At 41.0% G+C, this 26,050-nt stretch overlaps 4 protein-coding genes across 5 annotated transcripts; 3 read left to right on the top strand and 1 right to left on the bottom strand.

Moving 5' to 3' along the window:
• The first annotated feature begins 277 nt into the window (after positions 1 to 277).
• On the top strand, positions 278 to 3,155 carry LOC308480861 (mas-related G-protein coupled receptor member H-like). 2 transcript variants are annotated; one of them, XM_081012789.1, is made up of 3 exons: positions 278 to 521; positions 649 to 1,698; positions 3,122 to 3,155. In XM_081012789.1, exon 2 carries the CDS (start codon positions 702 to 704, stop codon positions 1,686 to 1,688), a length of 987 nt encoding a protein of 328 aa, XP_080868915.1. In that variant the 5' UTR covers positions 278 to 521; positions 649 to 701; the 3' UTR covers positions 1,689 to 1,698; positions 3,122 to 3,155. The 2 variants fall into 2 exon arrangements, with proteins under 2 accessions (XP_080868915.1, XP_080868914.1); XM_081012788.1 differs by lacking the exon at positions 3,122 to 3,155 and having other exon boundaries at positions 279 to 521; positions 649 to 2,493.
• Positions 2,747 to 5,599, top strand: LOC308480864 (mas-related G-protein coupled receptor member H-like). The gene is made up of 2 exons (XM_081012797.1): positions 2,747 to 3,202; positions 3,329 to 5,599. Exon 2 carries the CDS (start codon positions 3,382 to 3,384, stop codon positions 4,360 to 4,362), a length of 981 nt encoding a protein of 326 aa, XP_080868923.1. The 5' UTR covers positions 2,747 to 3,202; positions 3,329 to 3,381; the 3' UTR covers positions 4,363 to 5,599.
• Positions 5,600 to 5,726: 127 nt separating this feature from the next.
• On the top strand, positions 5,727 to 8,631 carry LOC308480865 (mas-related G-protein coupled receptor member H-like). The gene is made up of 2 exons (XM_081012798.1): positions 5,727 to 5,876; positions 6,003 to 8,631. The coding sequence occupies exon 2, from the start codon at positions 6,056 to 6,058 to the stop codon at positions 7,031 to 7,033; it is 978 nt and encodes a 325-aa protein (XP_080868924.1). The 5' UTR covers positions 5,727 to 5,876; positions 6,003 to 6,055; the 3' UTR covers positions 7,034 to 8,631.
• Positions 8,632 to 11,273: 2,642 nt separating this feature from the next.
• Positions 11,274 to 15,151, bottom strand: LOC308481559 (mas-related G-protein coupled receptor member D-like). Its single transcript, XM_081014034.1, has 2 exons — positions 14,908 to 15,151; positions 11,274 to 13,093 (listed from the first exon to the last, which is right to left on the bottom strand). The coding sequence occupies exon 2, from the start codon at positions 13,068 to 13,070 to the stop codon at positions 12,054 to 12,056; it is 1,017 nt and encodes a 338-aa protein (XP_080870160.1). The 5' UTR covers positions 13,071 to 13,093; positions 14,908 to 15,151; the 3' UTR covers positions 11,274 to 12,053.
• Positions 15,152 to 26,050: the final 10,899 nt, after the last annotated feature.

Raw genomic sequence — 26,050 nt, 5'->3', positions numbered from 1 at the left:
ATTGGTCCTGAGACATTTTGCTGCTAGAGGCTATCCCCAGACACATCTGAGTTGGCATCTGAGAACATTGCATCCTTGCTTTAGGATCAACTCCATGCCTTTGTTTAAGGAACTTTTCCCAACCTGGTGCCCTACATCTCCCACTCCCATCCAGCACAACATGGTGGGAGTTGTAGTCCAAAAAATCTGGATGACATCAGACTTTAGGAGGCTTGTTTGAAGTCATGCCATCTCAGAACTTGTGTACAATTTATCTTCCTCTCTCGACCCTGATAACTTTAGCCTGATAAACCGTTACAACAGTTGGCTGAGATACCATCATAGAGGAAGGGGCAGAGAAGACTGTGTAACGAAAGTTATTTCTTATATGCATTGGGAGTCTTGTGCCTCTTATATGAAGCTCTTCTTTATTTTGCCCAAAATGTTTTCCTGCATTGCAGGGGGTTGGAGTTAATGATCCTTAGGGTCCCTTTAGACTCAACAATCCTATATTTCTATTCTTCTTCTTGAAGCTGTAGCAGGTGAGTAGTGCTAATTTCTTTCCAGGGCTACCCATAACAAGTGAGTTAGAAGCTTTCCATACTGGAATTGTATAGGCACTTACTTTTAGTGATTATCCCTTCTGATCCTCATCCCTTCTGCTTGCAGACATAGTGCAGAGAACAGGGAAGAAGGAAGAATCCAAAAGAAAATATTTCATTATGGCTGAGCAGAGCACAGCAGCATCACTTGGTTTAACCATTGATGGGTTTTCTGGAGACTACAGCCCTTCAGCATTCCCAGAGGAAGATGATGATTCTGAACTTGCTTCCTTCACACATTACCTGTTTCTCTTTGCCTGTCTTTTCATTATTACCCTTGCAATATTCATATGTGGCCTGGTGGTGAATGCAATTGTCATCTGGTTTCTCTGCTTCATCGTGAAGAAGAATCCCATCACCACCTACATCTTGAACTTGGCTGTAGCTGATTCTTGTGTCCTTGTAACTTTAGCACTTGCAATTTCAGCTAGCTTTTGGGATGTAGGAGGAATTTCCTCTGGGCTGGGTATTGAACTGTTTATTTCCACACATGCCATTAGCTTATATCTACTGACAGCCATCAGTGCCGAGAAATGTCTCTCTGTTGTCTTCCCAATCTGGTATCGATGCCACCGTCTAGAACACCTGTCTGAAATTGTTTGTGCAATAATATGGGCAATGTCCATTCTGGTGTTTGGAATCTATCACTTTTTAATTTCAACTGAATCTGCAGACTTTGACATACTGATTTGTGTCGTTCATATGACCAACTCTGTATTTTGCACACTTGTTGTGGTGATCTGTACTGTGATCCTTTTCATCAAGGTCTGCTGCAGTTTACATCGACGCCAACGAGGAAAGTTCTACACAGCGCTCTTGCTTGCTCTTCTTTTCTTCCTCATTTTTGGTGTTCCACTCAGTGTCATAATAACTGTTCAATATCTTCTTGGTGATGTTAATATAATAATGGCATTATTTGGAGTAGTATCTGCTGTTATCAACAGCAGTGTTAATCCATTCATTTACTTCTTAATTGGAAGGAAAAAGACGCATCGATCCAGGGAACCCTTGAAGGTGGTGCTGGAAAGAGTTTTTAGTGACAAATCTGATTGCAGAGAAGATCGGAGTCTTCCAGCTGCAACAGATTCAATGATGATGACTCCTTAAGTCTCTCCTTGTAAGCTAAGCTGTGGGGGTGGCATTAGAGATGACCAACAATATAGGTTTATTCTTAAAAAAAGGTCTGTAGATTGGTGTTTTTCTGCTTCTTTTCTGCAACTTATAATCATGGGTGTTTATCTCTTAATGTTTGCTTCTTTAGTTTTTATACTTGTAATTTGCTTAGTAGCCAACATGAACATCAGATGGCATAAAAATTAATAAAGAAAAATTAATCATTCACCAAGTGGGATTTGTTCAAATACCAAGGGCTCCAAGGCTTCAAAGGCATAAGCAGGATTCTTTTCAACTCCATCCCTTTGGAAGCTCTGCACACCCTTGGGGGGAAAGTGTGAATTTAACACACCTGGTCATTACATGTGAAGCTTGAACTGCTGTAAAAGCCATCTGGTCTCCTGGCAGAACCTCCTGTATCTCCAATCCAACCTGGTTTCACCACAAATAATATTATTACAGGTTTGTGGGGGAACAAGGTATCCCCAGATCCCTGTGTGTCAGATTCCCTCCTATATATTCCTGGATATGTTCTGGGAAGAGGAAAGAGAACAAAGGTGAGAACTACATGAGTGCAGGCTGCAACCTGGAGAATAGCTAGCATAGCTGACTGCTCTGGACTCCAGCTGACTGAAGCTATGAGAGAAGCAGCAAGAGACACTCTTGGGGAGGGAGGTTCTGCACTCCCTCCAACTAAGCTCAGGTATAAATATGAGTAAAGAAACCACATTCCTTAAAGACTCTGCAGACTCCACTGCCAAAGAAGTTCCACTGTATCCTTTGGCTGTAATCCATTATCTTTGTGCTATGAAAATTTAAACTAGTTGATGTGTCCACATTGAACAACTTGTCCTCACACAAATACAGGGCCATTTGTTCTAAACTTTTCCAAATTTGCTGGCAACCTTAAATACAAGGGTAGTCAAGAAAAAAAGAACATCATTACAATGATACCTGAAGGCCTTTTCAGGATTGGTCCTGAGACATTTTGCTGCTAGAGGCTGTCCTCAGACACATCTGAGTTGCCATCTAAGAACATTGCACCCTTGCTTTAGGATCAACTCCATGCCTTTGTTTAAGGAACTTTTCCCAACCTGGTGCCCACCAGATGTTTGGAACTACATCTCCCACTCCCATCCAGCACAACATGGTGGGAGCTGTAGTCCAAAAAATCTGGATGACATCAGACTGGAGGAGGCTTGTTTGAAGTCATGCCATCTCAGAACTTGTGTACAATTTATCTTCCTCTCTCGACCCTGATAATTTTAGCCTGATAAACAGCTACAACAGTTGGCTGAGATACCATCATAGAGGAAGGGGCAGAGAAGACTGTGTAACCAGAGTTATTTCTTATATGCATTGGGAGTCTTGTGCCTCTTATATGAAGCTCTTCTTTATTTTGCCCAAAATGTTTTCCTGCATTGCAGGGGGTTGGAGTGAATGATCCTTAGGGTCCCTTCAGACTCGACAATTTTATATTTCTATTCTTCTTCTTGAAGCTGTAGCAGGTGAGTAGTGTTAATCTCTTTCCTGGGCTCCTATATAAAATGAGTTAGAAGCTTTCCATATTGGAATTGCGTAGGCACTTACTTTTAGTAATTATCCATTCTGATCCTCATCCCTTCTGCTTGCAGACATAGTGCAGAGAACGGGGAAGAAGGAAGAATTCAAAAGAAAATATTTCATTATGGCTGAGCAGAGCACAGCAGCATCACTTGGTTTAACCATTGATGGGTTTTCTGGAGACTACAGCCCTTCAGCATTCCCAGAGGAAGATGCTGAATTTGAACATTCTTCCTTCACATATTACCTGCTGCTCTTTTTCTTTCTTTTCATCCTTACAATATTCATATGTGGCCTGGTGGGGAATGCAATTGTCATCTGGTTTCTCTGCTTCATCGTGAAGAAGAATCCCATCACCACCTACATCTTGAACTTGGCTGTAGCTGATTCTTGTGCCCTTGTATTTTTAGCATTTTCAATTTCAGCTAGATTTTGGGATGTAGGAGGAATTTCCTCTCAGCTGGGTTTTGAACTGTTTATTTCCACACATGCCATTAGCTTATATCTACTGACAGCCATCAGTGTCGAGAAATGTCTCTCTGTTGTCTTCCCAATCTGGTATCGATGCCACCGTCTAGAACACCTGTCTGAAATTGTTTGTGCATTAATATGGGCAATGTCCATTCTGGTCTTTGGAATCTATCACTTTTTCATTTTAACCCAATATGCAGACTTTGACATAGTGATTTGTGTCGTTCATATGATCAGCTCTGTATTTTGCACACTTGTTGTGGTGATCTGTACTGCGATCCTTTTCATCAAGGTCTGCTGTAGTTTACATCGACGCCAACGAGGAAAGTTCTACACAGCGCTCTTGCTTGCTCTTCTTTTCTTCCTCATTTTTGGTGTTCCACTCAGTGTCATAATAACTGTTCAATATCTTCTTGGTGATATTAATATAATAACGGCATTATTTGGAGTAGTATCTGCTGTTATCAACAGCAGTGTTAATCCATTCATTTACTTCTTAATTGGAAGGAAAAAGACGCATCGATCCAGGGAACCCTTGAAGGTGGTGCTGGAAAGAGTTTTTAGTGACAAAGCTGATTGCAGAGAAGATCAGAGTCTTCCAGCCGCAACAGATTCAATGATGATGACTCCTTAAGTCTCTTCTTGTAAGCTAAGCTGTGGGGATGGCATTAGAGATGGCCAACAATATAGGTTTATTCTTAAAAAAAGGTCTGTAGATTCGTGTTTTTCTGCTTCTTTTCTGCAACTTATAATCATGGGTGTTTATCTCTTAATGTCTGCTTCTTTAGTTTTTATACTTGTAATTTGCTTAGTAGCCAACATGAACATCAGATGGCATAAAAATTAATAAAGAAAAATTAATCATTCACCAAGTGGGATTTGTTCAAATACCAAGGGCTCCAAGGCTTCAAAGGCATAAGCAGGATTCTTTTCAACTCCATCCCTTTGGAAGCTCTGCACACCCTTGGGGGGAAAGTGTGAATTTAACACACCTGGTCATTAGGTGTGAAGCTTGAACTGCTGTAAAAGTCATCTGGTCTCCTGGCAGAACCTCCTGGATCTACAATCCAACCTGGTTTCACCACAAATAATATTGTTACAGGTTTGTGGGGGAACAAGGTATCCCCAGATCCCTGTGTGTCAGATTCCCTCCTATATATTCCTGGATATGTTCTGGGAAGAGGAAAGAGAACAAAGGTGAGAACTACATGAGTGCAGGCTGCAACCTAGAGAATAGCTAGCATAGCTGACTGCTCTGGACTCCAGCTGACTGAAGCTATGAGAGAAGCAGCAAGAGACACTCTTGGGGAGGGAGGTTCTGCACTCCCTCCAACTAAGCTCAGGTATAAATATGAGTAAAGAAACGACATTCCTTAAAGACTCTGCAGACTCCACTGCCAAAGAAGTTCCACTGTATCCTTTGGCTGTAATCCATTATCTTTGTGCTATGAAAACTTAAACTAGTTGATGTGTCCACATTGAACAACTTGTGCTCACACAACTACAGGGCCATCTGTTCTAATCTTTTCCAAATTTGCTGGCAACCTTAAATACAAGGGTAGTCAAGAAAAAAAGAACTTCGTTACAATGATACCTGAAGGCCTTTTCAGGATTGGTCCTGAGACATTTTGCTGCTAGAGGCTGTCCTCAGACACATCTGAGTTGCCATCTAAGAACATTGCACCCTTGCTTTAGGATCAACTCCATGCCTTTGTTTAAGGAACTTTTCCCAACCTGGTGCCCTCCAGATGTTTGGAACTACATCTCCCACTCCCATCCAGCACAACATGGTGGGAGCTGTACTCCAAAAAATCTGGATGACATCAGACTGGAGGAGGCTTGTTTGAAGTCATGCCATCTCAGAACTTGTGTACAATTTATCTTCCTCTCTCGACCCTGTTAATTTTAGCCTGATAAACAGCTACAACAGTTGGCTGAGATACCATCATAGAGGAAGGGGCAGAGAAGACTGTGTAACGAAAGTTATTTCTTATATGCATTGGGAGTCTTGTGCCTCTTATATGAAGCTCTTCTTTATTTTGCCCAAAACTTTTTCCTGCATTGCAGGGGGTTGGAGTGAATGATCCTTAGGGTCCCTTCAGACTCGACAATTTTATATTTCTATTCTTCTTCTTGAAGCTGTAGCAGGTGAGTAGTGTTAATCTCTTTCCTGGGCTCCTATATAAAATGAGTTAGAAGCTTTCCATATTGGAATTGTGTAGGCACTTACTTTTAGTAATTATCCATTCTGATCCTCATCCCTTCTGCTTGCAGACATAGTGCAGAGAACGGGGAAGAAGGAAGAACCCAAAAGAAAATATTTCATTATGGCTGAGCAGAGCACAGCAGCATCACTTGGTTTAACCATTGATGGGTTTTCTGGAGACTACAGCCCTTCAGCATTCCCAGAGGAAGATGATGATTCTGAACTTGCTTCCTTCACACATTACCTGCTGCTCTTTTTCTTTCTTTTCATCCTTACAATATTCATATGTGGCCTGGTGGGGAATGCAATTGTCATCTGGTTTCTCTGCTTCATCGTGAAGAATCCCATCACCACCTACATCTTGAACTTGGCTGTAGCTGATTCTTGTGTCCTTGTATTTTTAGCATTTTCAATTTCAGCTAGATTTTGGGATGTAGGAGGAATTTCCTCTCGGCTGGGTTTTGAACTGTTTATTTCCACACATGCCATTAGCTTATATCTACTGACAGCCATCGGTGTCGAGAAATGTCTCTCTGTTGTCTTCCCAATCTGGTATCGATGCCACCGTCTAGAACACCTGTCTGAAATTGTTTGTGCATTAATATGGGCAATGTCCATTCTGGTCTTTGGAATCCAAAACTTTATCATTTTAACCCAATATGCAGACTTTGACATAATGATTTGTGTCATTCATACGATCAGCTCTGTATTTTGCACACTTGTTGTGGTCATCTGTACTGTGATCCTTTCCATCAAGGTCTGCTGCAGTTTACATCGATGCCAACGAGGAAAGTTTTACACAGCGCTCTTGCTTGCTCTTCTTTTCTTCCTCATTTTTGGTGTTCCACTCAGTGTCATAATAACTGTTCAATATCTTCTTGGTGATATTAATATAATAACGGCATTATTTGGAGTAGTATCTGCTGTTATCAACAGCAGTGTTAATCCATTCATTTACTTCTTAGTTGGAAGGAAAAAGACGCATCGATCCAGGGTACTCTTGAAGGTGGTGCTGGAAAGAGTTTTTAGTGACAAAACTGATTGCAGAGAAGATCAGAGTCTTCCAGCCGCAACAGATTCAATGATGATGACTCCTTAAGTCTCTCCTTGTAAGCTAAGCTGTGGGGATGGCATTAGAGATGACCAACAATATAGGTTTATTCTTAAAAAAAGGTCTGTAGATTGGTGTTTTTCTGCTTCTTTTCTGCAACTTATAATCATGGGTGTTTATCTCTTAATGTTTGCTTCTTTAGTTTTTATACTTGTAATTTGCTTAGTAGCCAACATGAACATCAGATGGCATAAAAATTAATAAAGAAAAATTAATCATTCACCAAGTGGGATTTGTTCAAATACCAAGGGCTCCAAGGCTTCAAAGGCATAAGCAGGATTCTTTTCAACTCCATTCCTTTGGAAGCTCTGCACACTCTTGTTGTGAAAGTGTGAATTTAACACACCTGGTCATTACGTGTGAAGCTTGAGCTGCTGTAAAAGCCATCTGGTCCCCTGGCAGAACCTCCTGCATCTCCAATCCAGCCTGGTTCCACCACAAATAATATTGTTACAAGGTACCCCTAGATCCCTGTGTGTCAGATTCCCCCCTGTATATTCCTGGATATGTTCTGTGAAGAAGAAAGAAAACAAAAGTGAGACCTCCATGAGTGCAGGCTGCAACCTAGAGACTGGTGGGCATAGCTGACTGCTCTGGACTCAAGCTGACTGAAGCTATGAGAGAAGCAGCAAGAGACATTCTTGGGGAGGGAGGTTCTGCACTCCCTCAATCAAAACTCAGGTTTAAATATGTGTAAATAAGCCATACTTCTTAATGACGCTGCAGACTTCACAGGATTGGCAACAACAGGAGCAGACATGTTCTATGCTTACAATAACATTTTATTACCTTGTCAATTGTGCTGTTTTAAATATGCATTTTTTAAATTTGGCTTCTTCTAGTAATGTTTTCTTTCGAAATGTTTAAGACAATATTTTAGTTTCTTGGTAACTATTTTGCTTTGAATGTATATTTAACTTTCTTCAGTATTGTTTTATCCTGGATTTGATGCTCTCATGTGTTTTAAACCACACTGAGGTTTTTTAAAAAATATATACAGAGGCATAGTGATGAAATGAATAATAGCAATAATGGAAATTGCTGAATTGTAGGCTCAGCTTGGCGATCCTTGTGGGCAACATAAAGTAAGCACCTTGGTAGCCACTCAGAGAATTGCCTTGGTTTCTTCTCTGCTGTCATGTATCCTGTCTTTTATATTCCTTCCTCTTGTTCTCCTAAAGTAGGCCACTGTTTATCTTACTAAATATATAGAGTGATGTGTTGTGCGGGCAGTGGAAAAAGGGCAGAATGGAGGCTATGAACTTTCCTTTCTTCAGAGAGCTAGATTGACTGCGGAAAACATGAGTCACGACCTTGCTTTGGGTCACTGGCCAACGTGATGCAACTCAAGGTTAAATATCATGGTGCACACAATATGCTGGAATATCTCATTTCTTCTCAAGTTAACTAATATATTGCATCAAATGTTACAGTTTAAGAGTGAAGTTGTTCCATCAATGTTTACTTGTTTGTTTGTTTTTAATTATTGTTTCTTTTTATGTTTTTAGTTATTCTTGTTTTTATCTGTATGCTATCTTGAGTCCCTGTCAGGGCAAAGGCAGGATTTAAATAAAATTATTACTGTTGTGGTGGTGGTGGTGATTGTGGTTGTGGTTGTTGTTAAACCTCTACCTAAACAATCTTTTAAAATATATATTTTTTTAAAAATTGTCCAGTAGCACCTTAGAGACCAACTAAGTTTGTTCTTGGTATAAGCTTTCGTGTGCATGCATAGACACAAAAGCTTATACCAAGAACAAACGTAGTTGGTCTGTAAGGTGCTACTGGACATTTTAAATATATATATATATTGAGCGCTTCAGACCAACATGGCTACCTGCACCGTCAAAGGCACACACACTGAACATGAGAACTAAGCATCACTCCTTCCTGTACAAATGGGTACATTTTCAAAGAGAAAGAAACAGTTGGAACAGAGAAAGCAATCAATATTGACTAGCTTTAGTCTTTCATTTCATTACCTATTTATTGACATTGTCAAAAGGCTTAAAAGCTGCTAACCATGAATGGGATGGGGCAGCTCTGGGATCATAAAAAGCAACATGATATTCAGTAGTACACCAAAGAATACAAAAGGCAAACCTTTTACATCTAATAATAAGCTGATGCTATGACAGGCAAATGAGTGGCAAGGGGGGTCATGGTTGTTGGCTCGCCTGGACAGGAGCAGAAGAAACTGTGGATCTGGATATGATACATCATCAGGTCAGTCCTCCTCCTAGTCTTTGGCCTTTCAAATTTCACTGGCACCCTTGCAAGGCAAAAATTTGGCACCCTGCACCTCTTGCCTTCCATTCAGTACATGCACTATGTCAGAGTGGTGATGCCTTCCATTGACCCAGTGCAGTGGAATAATAATTATTATTAATAATAATAATAATAATAATAATAATAATAATAATAATAAATTATATATACCCCGCCCATCTGCCTGGGTTTCCTCAGGCACTCTGGGCGGCTTCCAACAGAATATTAAAATACAATAATCTATTAAGCATTAAAAGCTTCCCTAACCAGGGCTGCCTTCAGATATCGTCTAAAAGTCTGGTAGTTGTTGTTCTCTTTGACATCTGGTGGGAGGGCGTTCCACAGGGCGGGTGCCACTACGGAGAAGGCCCTCTATCTGGTTCCCTGTAACTTGGCTTCTCGCAGCGTGGGAACTGCCAGAAGGCCCTCGGAGCTGGACCTCAGTGTCCGGGCAGAACGATGGAGGTGGATATGCTCCTTCAGGTATACTGAACCAAGGCCACACTGCTCTAAATCCACCTCCTCCAACCTCCTTGGCCACCTGCTTCCCACTTTAGAAGGCAACATGCAAGTTCATAGCAAGGGACAGCAGCTGCATATGCTATTGTTATTCTTCTGAATAACCTTATTCATTCATTGTCTTATTGAAGGCCCCAAGGTGACTTTGGAGAATTGCAAATAAAGCGGGAGGGATTCAGCTAGCAAACCCCACCATCAGAAGCCCTGAGCAAATATTCCACCACCACCCCTATGTGCTCACCAAAATTGGCCTGCAGGGGCTGGGATAAACCTTGCAATATAAAGTGTGGCAGAAGAGGGTGATCATTCTGACTAACAAGCAAAAATGCTTAACTAGACAGAATGGATGCCTTAGTGCAGGGATCAGCAAGGCTTACTGGGCATGGGCCGGATCACTCCCATGGAGATCCTCCGTGGGCCGGGCCGGAGCAGCACAATGCCAAAAATCGCGTCTGCTCATGTCCGCGGTGCCGGAAGTTGCTTCTGCGCATGCCCAAATGCTGGAAATCGTGCCTATGAAGAAGTGATTTCCGGCGCCGTGGACATGCGCAGACACAATTTCTGGCGTCTGGGTATGCAAAGAAGTGATTTCGGGAGCTGCGGGAAAGAGTCCCCATGCTGCACTGCGCCGGTTTAGTGCAGCACTTGCTGAGCAGGCGGCTCAGTTCGGGGGCAGCTCAGGGGCCAGCTAAGTGGCCTCTGTGGGCCGCTTCCAGCCCATAGGCCTTAGGTTGCTGACCCCTGCCTTAGTACATCACTGAATTCCTCCTAATCAAACGTTTCAAAGAACCCATGGCAGTGCCTAAAAGGACAACGTATGAAACACTGTCAGGGACTGGTCTGAGGAGGAATGGTGGAGAACCCCCCCCCCCCCCGCTGCACTTCCCAGAGAAGAGGGAGACAGTATAGATTTAGAACAGTGGTTTGCAGAAGGTCACAGTTCAGAGGCTGCAGAGGGCAGAAGCTGGGAAATATTGGGAGAGGAGCAGGAGAAAGAAGAAGCACTAGGGTAGAAACAACTGACTCAGTGTCTTTGGAAAGCATGCCAGACCCCTCCCCTTATCCCAGGTCCTGGCAAGCACTGAGAGTAGTAGAAGAGAAGATTAAAGCCAGAAAGCACAGATCAGCCGGGGCAGGGATGACATATGATAGGAGAGATGGAGGTGGTGGGACTTTACACGGAGCAACGCCATTATCTAAGAGAGGTGACATTGCTATGTCTTCTACTGTGAATCTTGAATAAAAGACTTGGGAAGAACTCTTCTTTTTTATCTGCTTATTGGCTGTCACCCTGGGAGAGAATCAAATTTCCTGTCTCCTGACAAACACATAGGCAGTAAAAACCCAGCAACCTCACAGCAAACTTCCCTTTGAGGAAAGGTTACAGCATCTGGGGCAAAAGAAAGTATTTCTTCACACAGACAAATCAATTCACACAGTGCATAGTTAAACTATTATTATTATATATTAAATTTGTACACTTCCCTATACCCGCAGGTCTCAGGGCAGTTCACAAGATACAATCACAATAAAAAAAACCACAAAATATATTATATAAACAAAAGGAACCCAATAACAGACATCCCATCCAATACATTTTAAGAGGGTATTGTATGTGAATCAGCCAAAGGCCTGGTTAAACAGGAAAGTATTTGCCTGGTGCCTAAATGTGTATAAGGATGGGGCCAAGCAAACCTCCCTAGGGAGAGCATTCCACAAATGGGGGACCACTGCAGAAAAGGTCCGTTCTCGTGTTGCCACCCTTGAGACCTCTTTGTGGAGGAGGCACATGAAGGAGGGCCTCAGATGAGGATCTCAGGTTCCAGGTAGGTTCACATGGAGAGAGGTCATCCCTGAGGTATTGCGGTCCTGAGCAGTTTATTATGGGACTATGCTCCCACAAGAGGCAGTGATAGTCATCAACATGGCTGACTTTACTCCACACAGGGAGGTACCCTGAGGTTCCTGACGGCAATGGACTATGCTGCAGCAACTTTATCAATACTAAGCTAGAGAGAAGTAGCAGTTAAATCAGTATGGCAAGAGAAAAGCATTCCTTTGAGTTAATGAAGCTGTGGCTTTTTGTTGTGCCTATTGATTGCATCTTGCATCTTCATTCCTGGGTAAGGAGATTGAGCTTCATGGTATAGTCCACTATGAGCAATTATTCTTACATAGTCCAGGATCAAAGCATTTCCATTCAAGAACAATGCTGGCTTCGTCAGTTGATGGCTTGCGTTGAACAAGTTACTGCACTAAGTTTCTCTGCATCAGTCAACACGTTCTCTTGCAGAGGAAAGTATTCATCCTGGAAGACCCTCCTGAAAATGACCTTCAGGGGTTCTGTAGAGGAACATTTGCCCCGTTTCCCCACCAAGTAATAAAGCACTGGTTTAATGCTGCCACTGACAGAGTGGAGGAGCTGAGAAAGTGCAATAAGAGTTTGTGAATGCTTAGGGGAGGATAGCAGAAATGCGATGCTCCATGGGCCATGGCAGAGAAGGAAAAACAGGAGGGAGAGAAGAATGGCGGTAGTCAGGCTTCCTGGCAGTCGGCGCTGAGAGTTGCAACACATTTTGGCCAGCAGGAGCAAAGTGAAGACAGCTAAAATTGGAGGCAAAACCCATATGACCACAATGAACATGTTCTTGACAACTGGGTATAATACCATATTATAGACCAGGTAAAATGAAATTTCCATTCCGCAGAACATGACACACAGGATCCAGACTAGCACGGATAGCCCAGACGAAAGGGATTGTGGTCGCTGATGTTGGTAACAGCTCAGAAAAGAGACAGAGAGGCATCTTTCTATACTGATGATTGTATGGAAACAGAGACTGGCAGTATAGCAAAATTGGCATAAGTGCAACAGGGGTATTGCAGAAATGCGAACAGGGAGCGGTAATCCACAGAGGTCATCAGCGAACAAAAAGATAAGGGACAGAGACAAAAACATGAGCAGGCCAAAGTCGGCTGCAGTCAAATTCAGGATGTAGGTGGTGAAAGGATTTCTCTTAATATGGGAATCAAGGAGCCACAAAACATATCCATTCCCCAGCAACCCAAATATGCAGATAAGGATGGCAATGGGTTTAGTATAATAACCCAATTCAGAAAATGCATATCTGTAGATTTCTTCTTCGAAACATTTTGCACGAAGTTGCTCTCCGTACATTTCATATGTGTTTTCAGTGTCCATGGTGAAAATGTTGCTGCCCCACTCACTGCTGCTCATAATACTCCACACCGTTTTCTGTTCTGTTGGAGAGTGGAAACAGAGGGGAATTAGTCACTCTGGTTGAGCTGAACTACAGAAGTATTTGAACATTTCATATTGACACTTTTGCTATTTTATAAGGCGAGGCAACCGAAAGCTAGCATGAACGGGTGACATTAGAAGCTCCAGATATGGCTTTGCATGAGAATTCAAAAAAAACCTAAACAATCAGCAAAGTTTTGAAATCAGTGATTAAAATCAGTGAAGTTTTGAAAGTTTCAGTCTGCCATCTTGATTCATAATGACATCCAGTTGTATTAAAACATAGACAAACCCTGTCCCTTGATCTCAGGAACCATCATGCAAAATAAGAATGCAATATCTCAATAGGTGCCCAAACACAGGGTAAACAAACAATCATCCAAAATAGTACATTTTCCAGCTGAATTCCAGCATTACCATTACTATTATTGTAACTGGTTAAAAGGACTTTATAAGAGATTTTATATAGAAACAGGAGAAATATCAATTTGGATTACTAGAAGGATGTTAGAAGAGTCGTTTTGTGCTGTCTGAGTAACTAAACATTAAAGGCTGGACTCTAGAGGGAAATTTGGGCAAAGTTACAGCCTACAGAGGGGACAAAACTATTATGGAGTACATATGTTAAATACTTTGAATAATTGTTGTAACAGATAATTGTCAGATAGGGAGGCAGGAGTTCTTCTTTTTAATCATTTTTTTCCTAGTCTTTTCTATTCTTTTAGTTATTTTTAATTTGTTCTTTCTCTTCCTCTTTTTTATTTAATTGTGTTTTGTAAGGATCATGGGTATTTTTGTTGTTGTTGTTGTTGTTGTTGTTATTCTTTTTTTATACACTCCTTTTTAAATGCATTTGGGTTTTAATGCTCAAAATGTTATAAACCTTCCATAAAATTGTTTTAAAGATTACTGTTATTAATTCTACTGTTATTATGCATTCGGCGACTGATACTTAAGAGCAACACTTACATTACTAAAATATGGGGGCTGGGAGGTTAAGGCAGAAGAATGACGAGAATGAATGGAAGCAGAAGCTGAATCAGCCCACAGGGGAAGTGGTGGGAGAGAAACTGCTTTTACATCACACTCAGACATTTAACAAATCTTGGAGCCTCATTGTGGTTAGCTAGAAACCACTAAAAACTTTTACAGTTTTGAATACTACTTTAAAAATGAAAAGGAGTGAGTGTGGGGGAGAGAAATATCTTGACCTGGCCATGAAAAATATTGAGAACAGTACTAAAAAAAAACTTCTCCATGCTCCCAAGAGTGGCAGCCTCCTTTGGATCAGACTCTGTCCAGTGAAAGGGATTTGATTTATTCCTGTCCCTTCAAAGAGACACCTTCCTGCATTAGAGGTTGAAAGCAGAGGCTGGATGGCCACCTATCAGCAATGATGTCCTGGTGGGACCCCAGCCTCAACAGAGGGCTGGATGAGTTTCCAGGCTCCTTCTCATATCACAATTCCATGTTCACAGAGGGCAACTCAGGATGCAAGCCGGAGTGACTTGACCCCCACCTAAATGCAAGGCATAGCGTGGATTTATGCTGGGGGGCAGGCTTCATGTGAGGGGGGCGCAGTTAACTGCCCCCCCCCGGCTACACCCATGGTTACCGATGGCCTCTGGAGTGCCTGGGTAAGGAGAGATTGAGAAAGCAGAGAAGAGGTCCCCAGGAACATCACAGATCCCCTCCATAACCTGGAACTTTTAAAGGAGGACAAAGTGAGGAGATAGGAACACAAAACTCTTTAAAAAACAAACAAACAGGACAATCAAAACTTACAGATATAAAAGTTACAGACATAACTTACAGATCCTTTCTTTCTCCAGTCCTTACTGGGGGACCTAAAGCTTCCAGCAAAACGCGCTATCTGGCTGGCTGGTAACAGTCCTTCCTTCCTCCTTCAGCGGGGGAATGTTTTCTCCCTGCTTGCCGTCCTGTTATTCACACGCCCTTCTAATGCTCGCTCTCTTGCTCTTCTTCGTGGCTTCTTCTCGACTGGCGTCTCTCCAGCAGCTCTTTCCCTCCTCCTCCACCCCTTCTAGCCAGATCCGCCCTCTTCCCACGCACCCCACCCCTTCCCAGACTTCACAGATTCCTGAGAATCTCCGGGTGTTCATTCAGCCTAGGAAATCCCCAGTCCAGAGCAAGTACTGCTGTTTCTGAAGAAGAGAGGGCAGGAACTGCTTTCCCCTGGCTCTCGCTGCTGACTGATCTGAGAGCACATGTACAGAGTATGCATGGTGAGCCTGGGAGGGAACTACACAGACTGCATTTTTTAAAAAAGAGGTTTGAATGCTACTCTCAGTTAAAGAGGAAACTACAATTTGCAGAAGGAGCTGGTTATCTGTGGTGCTGATGTGCCAGAGACAGGCCACAGAGACTTTGCAAAGTCACCCAGCAGTCTTTCTGGTGAAGATTTTGATCTCCTGTCCACAGGAAACTTTGCATGGGGGAAGTTTTTTTTTTATTTTTTAATGATATTTATTAAAATTTCACAAGAAAAAAATCACATTAATAAGAAAATTAACAATAAAAAGAAAAATACAAAATACAAAGTACAAAAAAGAAAAAGAAAAAACAGTTAAAAACAATTCCATCTTTTCATCACTTCTTTTACGTTTACTTGTTTGCCGGACCTCCTCATACCTCCCTCTTTTGTATTCCAATTCAGTTTGTTAGTCCAGCAATTCCTTTCCCTCCTTTTTAATCCTGATCTTTAATCTTGATGTATTATAACATTAAATTTTTACCTATTAAAAACCAATTTTTCCAATTCTTTTAAACATTACTGCTAGAAACCGCTTAACTTCAATCCGTCATCATTCTAAAATTCATTAATTTTACAATATTTCTGTAAGTAGTCTTTAAATTTCTTCCAATCTTCTTTCACCGACTCTTCTTCCTGGTCTCGGATTCTGCCAGTCATTTCCGCCAATTCCATATAATCCATCATTTTCATCTGCCATTCCTCCAGTGTGGGTAGATCTTGTGTCTTCCAATACTTTGCAATAAGTATTCTTGCTGCTGTTGTAGCATACATAAAGAAAGTTCTGTCCTTCTTTAACACCGATTGGTCGACTATGGCCAGGAGAAAGGCCTCTGGTTTCTTCAAGAAGGTATATTTAAATACCTTTTTTAATTCATTATAAATCATCTCCCAGAAAACCTTAATCCTTGGGCACGTCCACCAAAGGTGAAAAAATGTACCTTCAGTTTCTTTACATTTCCAACATTTATTATCGGGCAGATGGTAGATTTTTGCAAGCTTGACTGGGGTTATGTACCACCTGTATATCATTTTCATAATATTCTCTCTTAGGGCATTACATGCCGTAAACTTCATACCTGTGGTCCATAACTGTTCCCAGTCAGCAAACATGATGTTATGTCCAACACCTTGTGCCCATTTAATCATAGCAGATTTCACCGTTTCATCCTGAGTATTCCATTTCAGCAGCAAGTTATACATTCTTGACAAATTCTTAGTTTTGGGTTCTAACAGTTCTGTTTCTAATTTTGATTTTTCCACCTAGAAGCCAATTTTCTTATCCAAATTGTATGCCTCCATTATCTGATAATAATGAAGCCAGTCTCGCACTTTATTTTTTAGTTTTTCAAAACTCTGCAGTTTCAATCTATCTCCATCTTGTTTTAAAATTTCCCAATATTTCGGCCATTTGACCTCCATATTGAGCTTTTTCAGGGCTTTCGCTTCCATCGGTGACAGCCACCTTGGGGTTTTATTTTCCAATAAGTCCTTATATCTTATCCAAACATTAAACAAAGCTTTCCTGACAATATGGTTTTTAAATGCTTTATGTGCTTTGACCTTATCATACCACAGATATGCATGCCATCCAAATACATTGTTAAAACCTTCTAGATCCAAAATGTCAGTGTTTTCAAGAAGCAGCCATTCTTTCAACCAGCAAAAAGCTGCTGATTCATAATAAAGTTTAAGGTCTGGCAGGGCAAATCCACCTCTTTCCTTTGCATCTGTTAGTATTTTAAATTTTATTCTGGATTTCTTGCCCTGCCAGACAAATCTAGAAATATCTCTCTGCCACCTCTTGAAACAGTCCATTTTGTCCACAATTTGTCATGTTTGAAACAAAAACAACATTCTAGGCAATACATTCATTTTTACCGCAGCAATACGGCCCAGCAGTGAAAGCTTCAAATTTGACCAAATTTCTAAATCTTTTTTCACTTCAGCCCAACATTTTTCATAGTTATCTTTAAATAAATTCCCATTTTTTGCTGTCATATTAATCCCCAGGTATTTAACTTTCTTAACCACTGTTAAACCTGTCACATTCTGAAACCTCTCTCTCTCCATTGGTGTTAAATTTTTCTCTAAAACCTTAGTTTTTAACTTATTCAATTTAAACCCTGCAACTTGACCAAATTCTTGAATCAATTCTAAAACCCTTTTGGTACTAGATTCTGGCTCCTGTAACGTCAATACTAAGTCATCTGCAAATGCTCTCAATTTGTACTGTTTGGCTCCGACCTGTATACCTTTAACCAACCGGTCCCTTCTAATCATGTTCAGCAAAACCTCCAGGACCGAAATAAAATGCAATGGGGAAATTGGGCAACCTTGTCGTGTCCCTTTTTCTATCTTAAATTCTTCCGTCACCACATTATTTACAATTAATTTAGCCTTTTGTTCTGAGTAAATTGCACTTATACCGTTTTCAAAGCCTTGGCCTATCCCCATACCCTGTAGGTTCTTCTTCATAAAACTCCAAGAAATGTTGTCAAAAGCTTTCTCCACGTCCACAAATATCAAAACTGCTTTAGTATTTATGTTCACTTCTAATTTTTCCAAAATATCGATTATATTCCTCAAATTGTCAGACAAGTGTCTTCCCGGGAGAAAGCCCGCTTGGTCTTTATGAATCTCTTCCATCAACACTTTTTTCAATGTCTTAGCCAAAATGTCTGCAAAAATTTTGTAATCCACATTAAGTAATGATATGGGGCGGTAGTTCTTAAGCTGCGTGCATGGGGGAAGATTTAACTCTTTGTGAACCCAGAGCTTACAAACGAAAAGAGTATTTTCTATTTCTTCCAGCTGGCAGAGGATATAGAATCATAGAATTGTAGATTTGGAAAGAACCCAATGTCATCTAGTCCAACCCGCTGCAATGCAGGGGTCTCAACTGACAGTTACCATCTAACCTCTGCTTCAAAACCTCTAACGAAGGAGAGTCCACCACTTCCCAAGGGAGTCTGTTCTACTGTCAAACTACTGTCAGAAAGTTATTCCTGATGTTTAGTTAGAAGCTCCTTTCTTCTAACTTGCCCCCCCCCCCAGACATGGAGTTGCCTTGTTGCAGGAATTTATGTACAGGTGTGGGGGGGGGTGCCCCTCCAGCAGATATCATGCACATGCAGCCCACTACCAAAATCAGCACAATCACTTTTGTGACTTTTGTGATTTGTCCCCGCAAAACACTTCATCACAGTTTCATCCTATCTATTCAAAGGGCTTCTGCTGCACAATACCAAATGTAACAATTCACTGATAAATGTTTCTGTGTACTGGCTCACTGGGAAAACTTCAGAAATTCATATAGACATGTGAGCTCAGCTACTCAGCAGCCCCTCTGCCTGAGTGATAATTCCTGGCATCCTGATACCTGAGTGCCAGACAGGTAGCCATTCCAGAAATAACAAACCCAGATGAAGACAAAAGGGTGTGATTAACTTGGCCGGGAAACAGGGAAATGTAAATATCTCTTTTGTTACACTTGATGGGTATTTGGTGGAGGGCAAGGGGAGGAATGGGGAAGGGTCCAGGATGCTCAGATTACTGCCACCAGACCTCCCCTTTCATGATGTAACCATGATGTATTAGTGATGCAGTTTGGGGGGGGGTGTAACAGCTAATAAAAGTTTGGGTGCTCTTTTGTTTGGGGCTTTCCCAAAAGGAAAAATACTTTTATCTGACCTTCAAAATCACTAAACTATCTATCAGGTGCTTGCCTTACTATCATTAGATTTGACCACAAATTCTACCCTTAAATCAAAAGAATTAATTCCCTTCCTGTTAACAGCAGCTAGACTAGTTATTGTCCAATGGTGGAAGGAAAACTCTAATATACCAATAGAGGCTTGAATTAATAATATCTGGAACATTGCTCTTTCAGAATGCCTCTCATGCCATCGTCAAATAGTCAGAGGCAAAAAGAAGTCTTTGACACAATTTAGTCTCCATTTTTATTGAAGAAAAACAGGATAATTTTATGCCATCATCATCACAGAGGTGTCTGTGGAGGGGATATATTGATTGAAAATTTCTAGTAAACCCAGATCCATAGTTGGGTTCCTACTCAGAGTATTTGGCGAGTCAACATGACAGTGATGATGAATTGAGGATCGGAGTCATTGTTCTGTGGTATTATGGCAGTCAAGAAAACTGAAGTGTAACTTTTGGATAATTGTGTTTTTAATAAAATTAATTTTTAAAATACTGCAAACCAGTATCTCTGTGTGTCTGTGTGTGTGTGTGTGTGTGTGTGTGTGTGTGTGTTGAATCTGGCCATTCCTCTTCACCCAATTTTCTTGGACAGACATTAAAAAACCTAAAATGCAAACCTGAAGTATGTGTTTGCCAGTTGAATGCCATCCCACAGTTACAAAAAAATGATAGGAAATGGCATTCTTATAGTATATTTAAAAAAGGGCACACCTAAAGAGCTGAATTTTCAAGTTGCCTAAATGGCTACGCTTTCCCTCATAAATAACCTGCAAGGTATTACCCAAAAGAGTGCAATTTTTTCACAGGAAGCAATTTCTTTCACACTGGGAACATTGTCAAAGCATCTAGGATAATGGAACATTATAGGCTGGTAGGAAGTTTCAACACGATATTATTACCATGTGCCACCCTCACTGAAATGAGAGAAAACATTTCACCGATATTCTCCATCCAGAATGAGAAGTTTCTTTTGAACTCTAGAAAGAGATTGTGAATAAGATTCTGACATTCTGAAGGGTGATTTCTCACACCTGCTTGATCCCAGCAGGGAAACCCAGCCAGTTGGATGGGGTATAAATAAATAAGTTTTCTGTTTTACAATTTAAAATACTCATTTTACATCCTTTTTTGCAATTGTTTTTATTGATTTTCATATTATATATTTATACAGTACATTCTTACAATATTAGTAACCTAAAACTCTCAGGATTACCACTTCCCTCTACCCCTCTTCTGGTTTTCTTGTTTCCACACTATAACATTTACACATTGATGTATATCAGTTCATATCTATACATGGTTCTTTCTATAATCTCATATAGAATGCTCCATACGTTGTAAGGTTTATCTCTGACCTGCCAGTGTTTTTTATATGTAAACAGTGTTTCTCAAGGTAAGTTATAAATTTCTTAGTCTTTTTGGAACGTCTGGTCATCCTGCTCATGGATTCGTCCCATCAGCCTGGCTAATTCTGCGTACTCTACCATCTTTGTTTGCCATTCTTCGATAGTCAGCAGATCTTGATGTTTCCATCCTTGAGCAATCAAAACTCTGGCTGCCATTGTCGCATGCAGAAATAGTTTTCGTCTTCTTTTGGTATCTCATCCCCACCCATTCCTAAAAGAAATGCCTCCGGCCTTTTAGAGAAGGTATATCTAAACATTAGTAATGTATGGAAGTGAGAGCTGGACCATAAAGAAGGCTGATCACTGAAGAATGGATGCTTTTGAATTATGGTGCTGGAGGAGACTCTTGAGAGTCCCATGGACTGCAAGAAGATCAAACCTATCCATTCTGAAGGAAATCAGCCCTGAGTGCTCACTGGAAGGACAGATCCTGAAGCTCAGGCTCCAATACTTTGGCCACCTCATGAGAAGAGAAGACTCCCTGGAAAAGACCCTGATGTTGTGAAAGATGGAGGGCACAAGGAGAAGGGGACGACAGAGGACGGGATGGTTGGACAGTGTTCTCGAAGCTACCAGCATGAGTTTGATCAAACTGCGGGAGGCAGTGGAAGACAGGAGTGCCTGGCGTGCTCTGGTTCATGGGGTCACGAAGAGTCGGATACGACTAAATGACCAAACAACAACAACATATCTTAACCTCTTTTTTTAGTTCATTGTATATATATACATAATGAACATTTTACATCCTTAATATATCAATGACTTCCCTTCTTCTCTTTCATTGGTTCATTTTACATATTGTAAATCCCTGAGTATTTTACAAAAACTATACCATTCAGTATTCCATTATTGCACCCATCAAAACTTTTTTACACTGTTGAATCTATCTTGATGCTGCCAGTGTTGTCAGCTGTGCGCAATTATTTCCCATATATTCAGTAAACGTTTTCCAATCTTCTTTAAACATATATTCTTCTTGTTCTCTTATTCTGTGTGTTAGGTCTGTGAGTTGTGAATATTCTGTCTGCTCAAGTTGCCATTCTTCTTTGGTTGGAACCTCGCAGCTGGGGACTATGTCACACTTGTGTGCCCGTAGCTCTTACCATCACATCATAATTTCTCTTACTCTGTCCATCGTCTGGCCTGCCACTGAAGCATGGGTAGGCAAACTAAGGCCCCATGGGCTGGATCCGGCCCAATCGCCTTCTAAATCCAGTCCACGGACAGTCTGGGAATCAGCATGTTTTTACATGAGTAGATGTGTCCTTTTATTTAAAATGCATCTCTGGGTTATTTGTGGGGCATAGGAATTCATTCATTCCCCCCCAAAAAAATATAGTCTGCCCCCCCCACAAGGTATGAGGGACAGTGGACCGGCCCCCTGCTGAAAAAGTTTGCTGACGCCTGCACTGAAGGGTATTAACCTCACAAAATCCTCACATACTTCCCAACCCTGTTCTTTTTCTCACACTGAGCAGATCAGTCAGCTCAGGCAGAGTGAGCAGTCTAAGCAAAATTCAGGACCATGGACAGCACCTATCAGGTCGCACTGTTTTAAGGCCTCTTCCCATGTTGTACTGTAGGTATGGAGGGATATTTTTCCCCAGTTTAGAGCTGAAACTATCTCAAGACTTGCTAACGTTAGACAGGCACACTCGTTATACTCTCATGGATGCCCGTGAAAAACTTTTTTTATATCAGCAAGCCTATCCAGACATGTAAATTGCTATTTGCTTTTTCTTATTATTTTGCTGATTTTATCTGTTTCTTTGGTTTACAAGAAACATTTAAAAGCAAAAGGTTACAGTTAAGAAAAAGTAGTTAAAAGGTTTAAACAACAATTAAAACCATCGGTAAATTTAAAAAAGAGATTAAAACTGAGATTAAGAAGGCAGCAGCCAAGAAAAAATGAAGAGGCTTCCCTTGTGATGAATCAAAAGCTTTGAGGAAAGGGATTGAAAATAAAACTGCTAACAGCATGATGCTGCTATACAATTTTACAGTGCTACCATATTTGGAATAGTGTGCACATTTCTGGTTGTTTCACTTCAAAAAGGAGAGCTGGGGAAATTTCAGGAAAGGTTGAAGAAAAATGAAGAAAAAGGTCAGTAAGAGGGAACAGAATAGAGCTGCATAATTATGCATTACATGGATAAAGTCAGTTGGATGTTGTTGTTGTTTTTTCTTGTAGTAGTAGAATTCAGGGGGATCCAATGAAATTGAATTTTGGAAAATTTAGGATAGAGAAAATAAAATACTGCCTCTGAATGTCTCTGAATACCAGTTGCAATGTAGCACTCAGTTCCTGCTTGAATGCTTCCCAGAAGCAGACAGCTTCTAGATGGACCTTTAGTCTAAATCAGCAGCCAGACGCTTCTTATGCACTAGTAATAATGAATATAGAGGAGAACTGTTGTGGAAACTGGGAAAGAAAGACAATAGAGCCAGGACCCAGACCGTGTGTTTCTTTCACTGATTTTATTCATGACACTCATGAGCCATCTGCTGGCAAGCTGGACTAATAGCACTTTGAAAAGGGAATTTCATTTTTCCACCTTCTTGGCTGTTCTCTAGCAACATTTGCTAATAGCTAGAAACACACACCATTCAGGCAAAGCTACCTCTTCTTCTTACAAGTGCATATCGTGAAGTCAGGCTCAACTTACCAATTTCACAGGAATGCTGGGTGTATGGAAGTGGAGGGAGAGAATGCCTGTTCAGGAAAATATAATTTTATAGCACCCTTACATCCAGCACGCAAGGTCAATGTAGGTAATCACATTTCTGATATTTCCTTCTAACCATTTGCAGAGCGGAAGCCATATTTGTGTGTTGTAGCTGAAACAACAAAAGTTATTGTGGCCTCTTTAACGCAACCACATTTATTATGCCATGTAAGGTTTCACAGACTGTACAAGTTGGACAAGGTGCAGTCCCAAAAAGTTTATGCCATCCTAAATGTATCAAGCTTTAAAGTGTCACTCATAGAATGTATTTGGATTTGGCTATTATTGGACGTGGGTAGCACTGTGGGTTAAACCTCAGAGCCTAGGGCTTGCTGATCAGAAGGTCGGCAGTTCAAATCCCACGACAGGGTGAACTCCCGTTGCTCAGTCCCTACTCCTGCCCACCTAGCAGTTCAAAAGCATGTCAAAGTGCAAGTAGATAAATAGGTATCACTCCGGCGGGAAGGTAAACGGTGTTTCCATGTGCTGCTCTGGTTCACCAGAAGCAGCTTAGTCATGCTGGCCACACGACCCAGAAGTTGTACGCCGGCTCCCTTGGCCAATAAAGTGAGATGAGCGCCACAACCCCAGAGTCGTCTGAGACTGGACCTAATGGTTAGGGGTCCCTTTCCCTTATTATTGTGTTAGTCTTCCTGGTTAGAAGGCTAGTGCTTCTAACATTCCTTTGCATCACATTACCTGCTGCATTAAATAATTTTCCTTTTTTTGATATGTCCAAGCAGGTGGGTGTGATATGACACAACAGCAGATGTCATCGGACATGTCACCACCCTTTATGAGGATGTGTACTTCTGTTTCCCCATTACTGGCCCAAGAAAATAGTGGGGGAAACTGTATGCTAGAATACTAGCCCATATTTCATCACAATGGTGTGGTTTGTGAAAATGGAACAAAAATGTACAGCACAAAATTCCTGCAATTTTCCATGTTAATAGGGTTGCAAATTTATTATATTTTTTCTGGAAGCAATTATCACAGAATTGTGTACTAAACTTCCACTAGATTCTGCTAGATTTCCAAAAGTGGCTTTTATGTCATATGAAAGATCTTATAAAACACAGAAATTGTTAGGTAAGGAAACATTGGGGAAATGAAGAGATGTGCTGTCTGAATGCAGTCTTAGTTATTTCTAGGCTTTATAACCAACTCTGTTTAAACTTGTGAATAAGGCAGATTCTTATTCATTAGCCTATAAAACCTCATCATATAAATAAAAGCTGTTAAAGAGTAACTTTGGTGGTCGTCATTATCTATCTGAATCCTAAATAATTTACTGCCTTTGACAGCCAAAATCTTGGGCAGAACAGGTTGCCAATCATTCGAGGACAGTGGACACATTTGGAGTTTTGAGCAAGTGACATGGATGCCACCCTCTTGTGTCTCCCTTCTCCTCTCCCCACAGAGAGACAGAAAAAAGACAAATTGCACATACAAACAGACAACACTTTCCCAAGGCAACTGGGTAAAAGTTGGATCCAGCAGAATTAATCTGAGAAGCGCAAAGAGCTGAAAGGGGGTAGTGAGAAAGAGTTTCACTCTTCCAGCTTCCTTCTTCAGCTCCACATACTTGAAAAAGATGTCCACACTAACTATGGGAAAGCAGCTGACAATAAAATGATGGTGGTGGTGGTGGTCCCATGTGCATACCCAATGGAATTACCCAAAGCATTTACACACAGGAGTATTGGGTAGGAAAGCTTTCGTTGGACAGCACCATTTTGACGCAGTTTACTTGGGGCTTGCAAGTGGGGCTTGCAAGTTTGAATGCTTCCCTTGCCTTTTCCCTTTATATAAAAAGCTTGAATGTCAAGTAGACGTATTCAGCCTTGTCCTCTTCCTGACATCATGTTTTTTCTGTACAGAGGAGGTTTTCAGCCCACTCTTTCCACGAAGAGAACATTCAGACATATACTCTGACCAACTGCAAACTTGCTTCCAGCGCAGTTTAATTACTTGAGTTGCTTAAAGTACAAAATGACACCAGCTAAGACCCTGTCCTTGAATCCTCTCTTCTAAAGAGTAGTTTGCCTTGAAAAAAGCATTATTCTATCTATCAGCCAGCAAAATGAGTAATGGATATCAGCTGGTCCCTTTTCTAACCTGCAAAGCATTGCTTACTGTTGCTTCGTGCTATTTTTAGCTGCCCTTTCACTGAAGTTGCAGAGGAATTCGGTCTGGATTTACTGTACCAAGTTGACAACTGTGATTCTTTTCGCTTGCACAGGGAAGCATGTCTTTAACCAATGTATCTGAGCTAGGGACATACAAATATGTTTCCTTTTACTTCCATTTAATTTGGGCATATGTTTGTCCATGATTCTATTTTTTTTTTGTTTCCTATGTTAATCTCTTTCTGTGTGTGTATTCACATGCACACATTTTCCCACAGGCATCATTAAACTGTTCTTCTCATGGAAATTATAATTCAGTACTTTGCCACTTCCATATCATTTTACATGCATATGGGATAGATTCTGTTCTGGCTTCTTCTCAGCCCATTCAATCAATATTCCTATGCCTTCCCCAGAAACAGAGGAGCCCTAACAATGGTGACTAGCTGTGTTGCAAGACAGCAGAGAACTAGTGATGGGTGGAGGGTATGAGATGTTTCACCCTTTCCATGTTCCAAATCCATACACACACCAGCATCCTGCCCATGGCTCACAAGAGCGCACACACACATCTGAAACTGAGTGAAGGGATAAGTCACTACTTCTAAAACTGCTTTTCATTTTTTAAAAATGCAATGCATAAGTACATTAGAAACTGGCTTATACCAACTCAGACCATTTGCTCATCTAGCTCAAA

This window comes from Podarcis pityusensis (genome assembly GCF_964106645.2).
Source record: "Podarcis pityusensis genome assembly, chromosome: 7".
Taxonomy (NCBI): domain Eukaryota; kingdom Metazoa; phylum Chordata; class Lepidosauria; order Squamata; family Lacertidae; genus Podarcis; species Podarcis pityusensis.
This window is presented reverse-complemented; position numbering and strand designations above follow the sequence as displayed.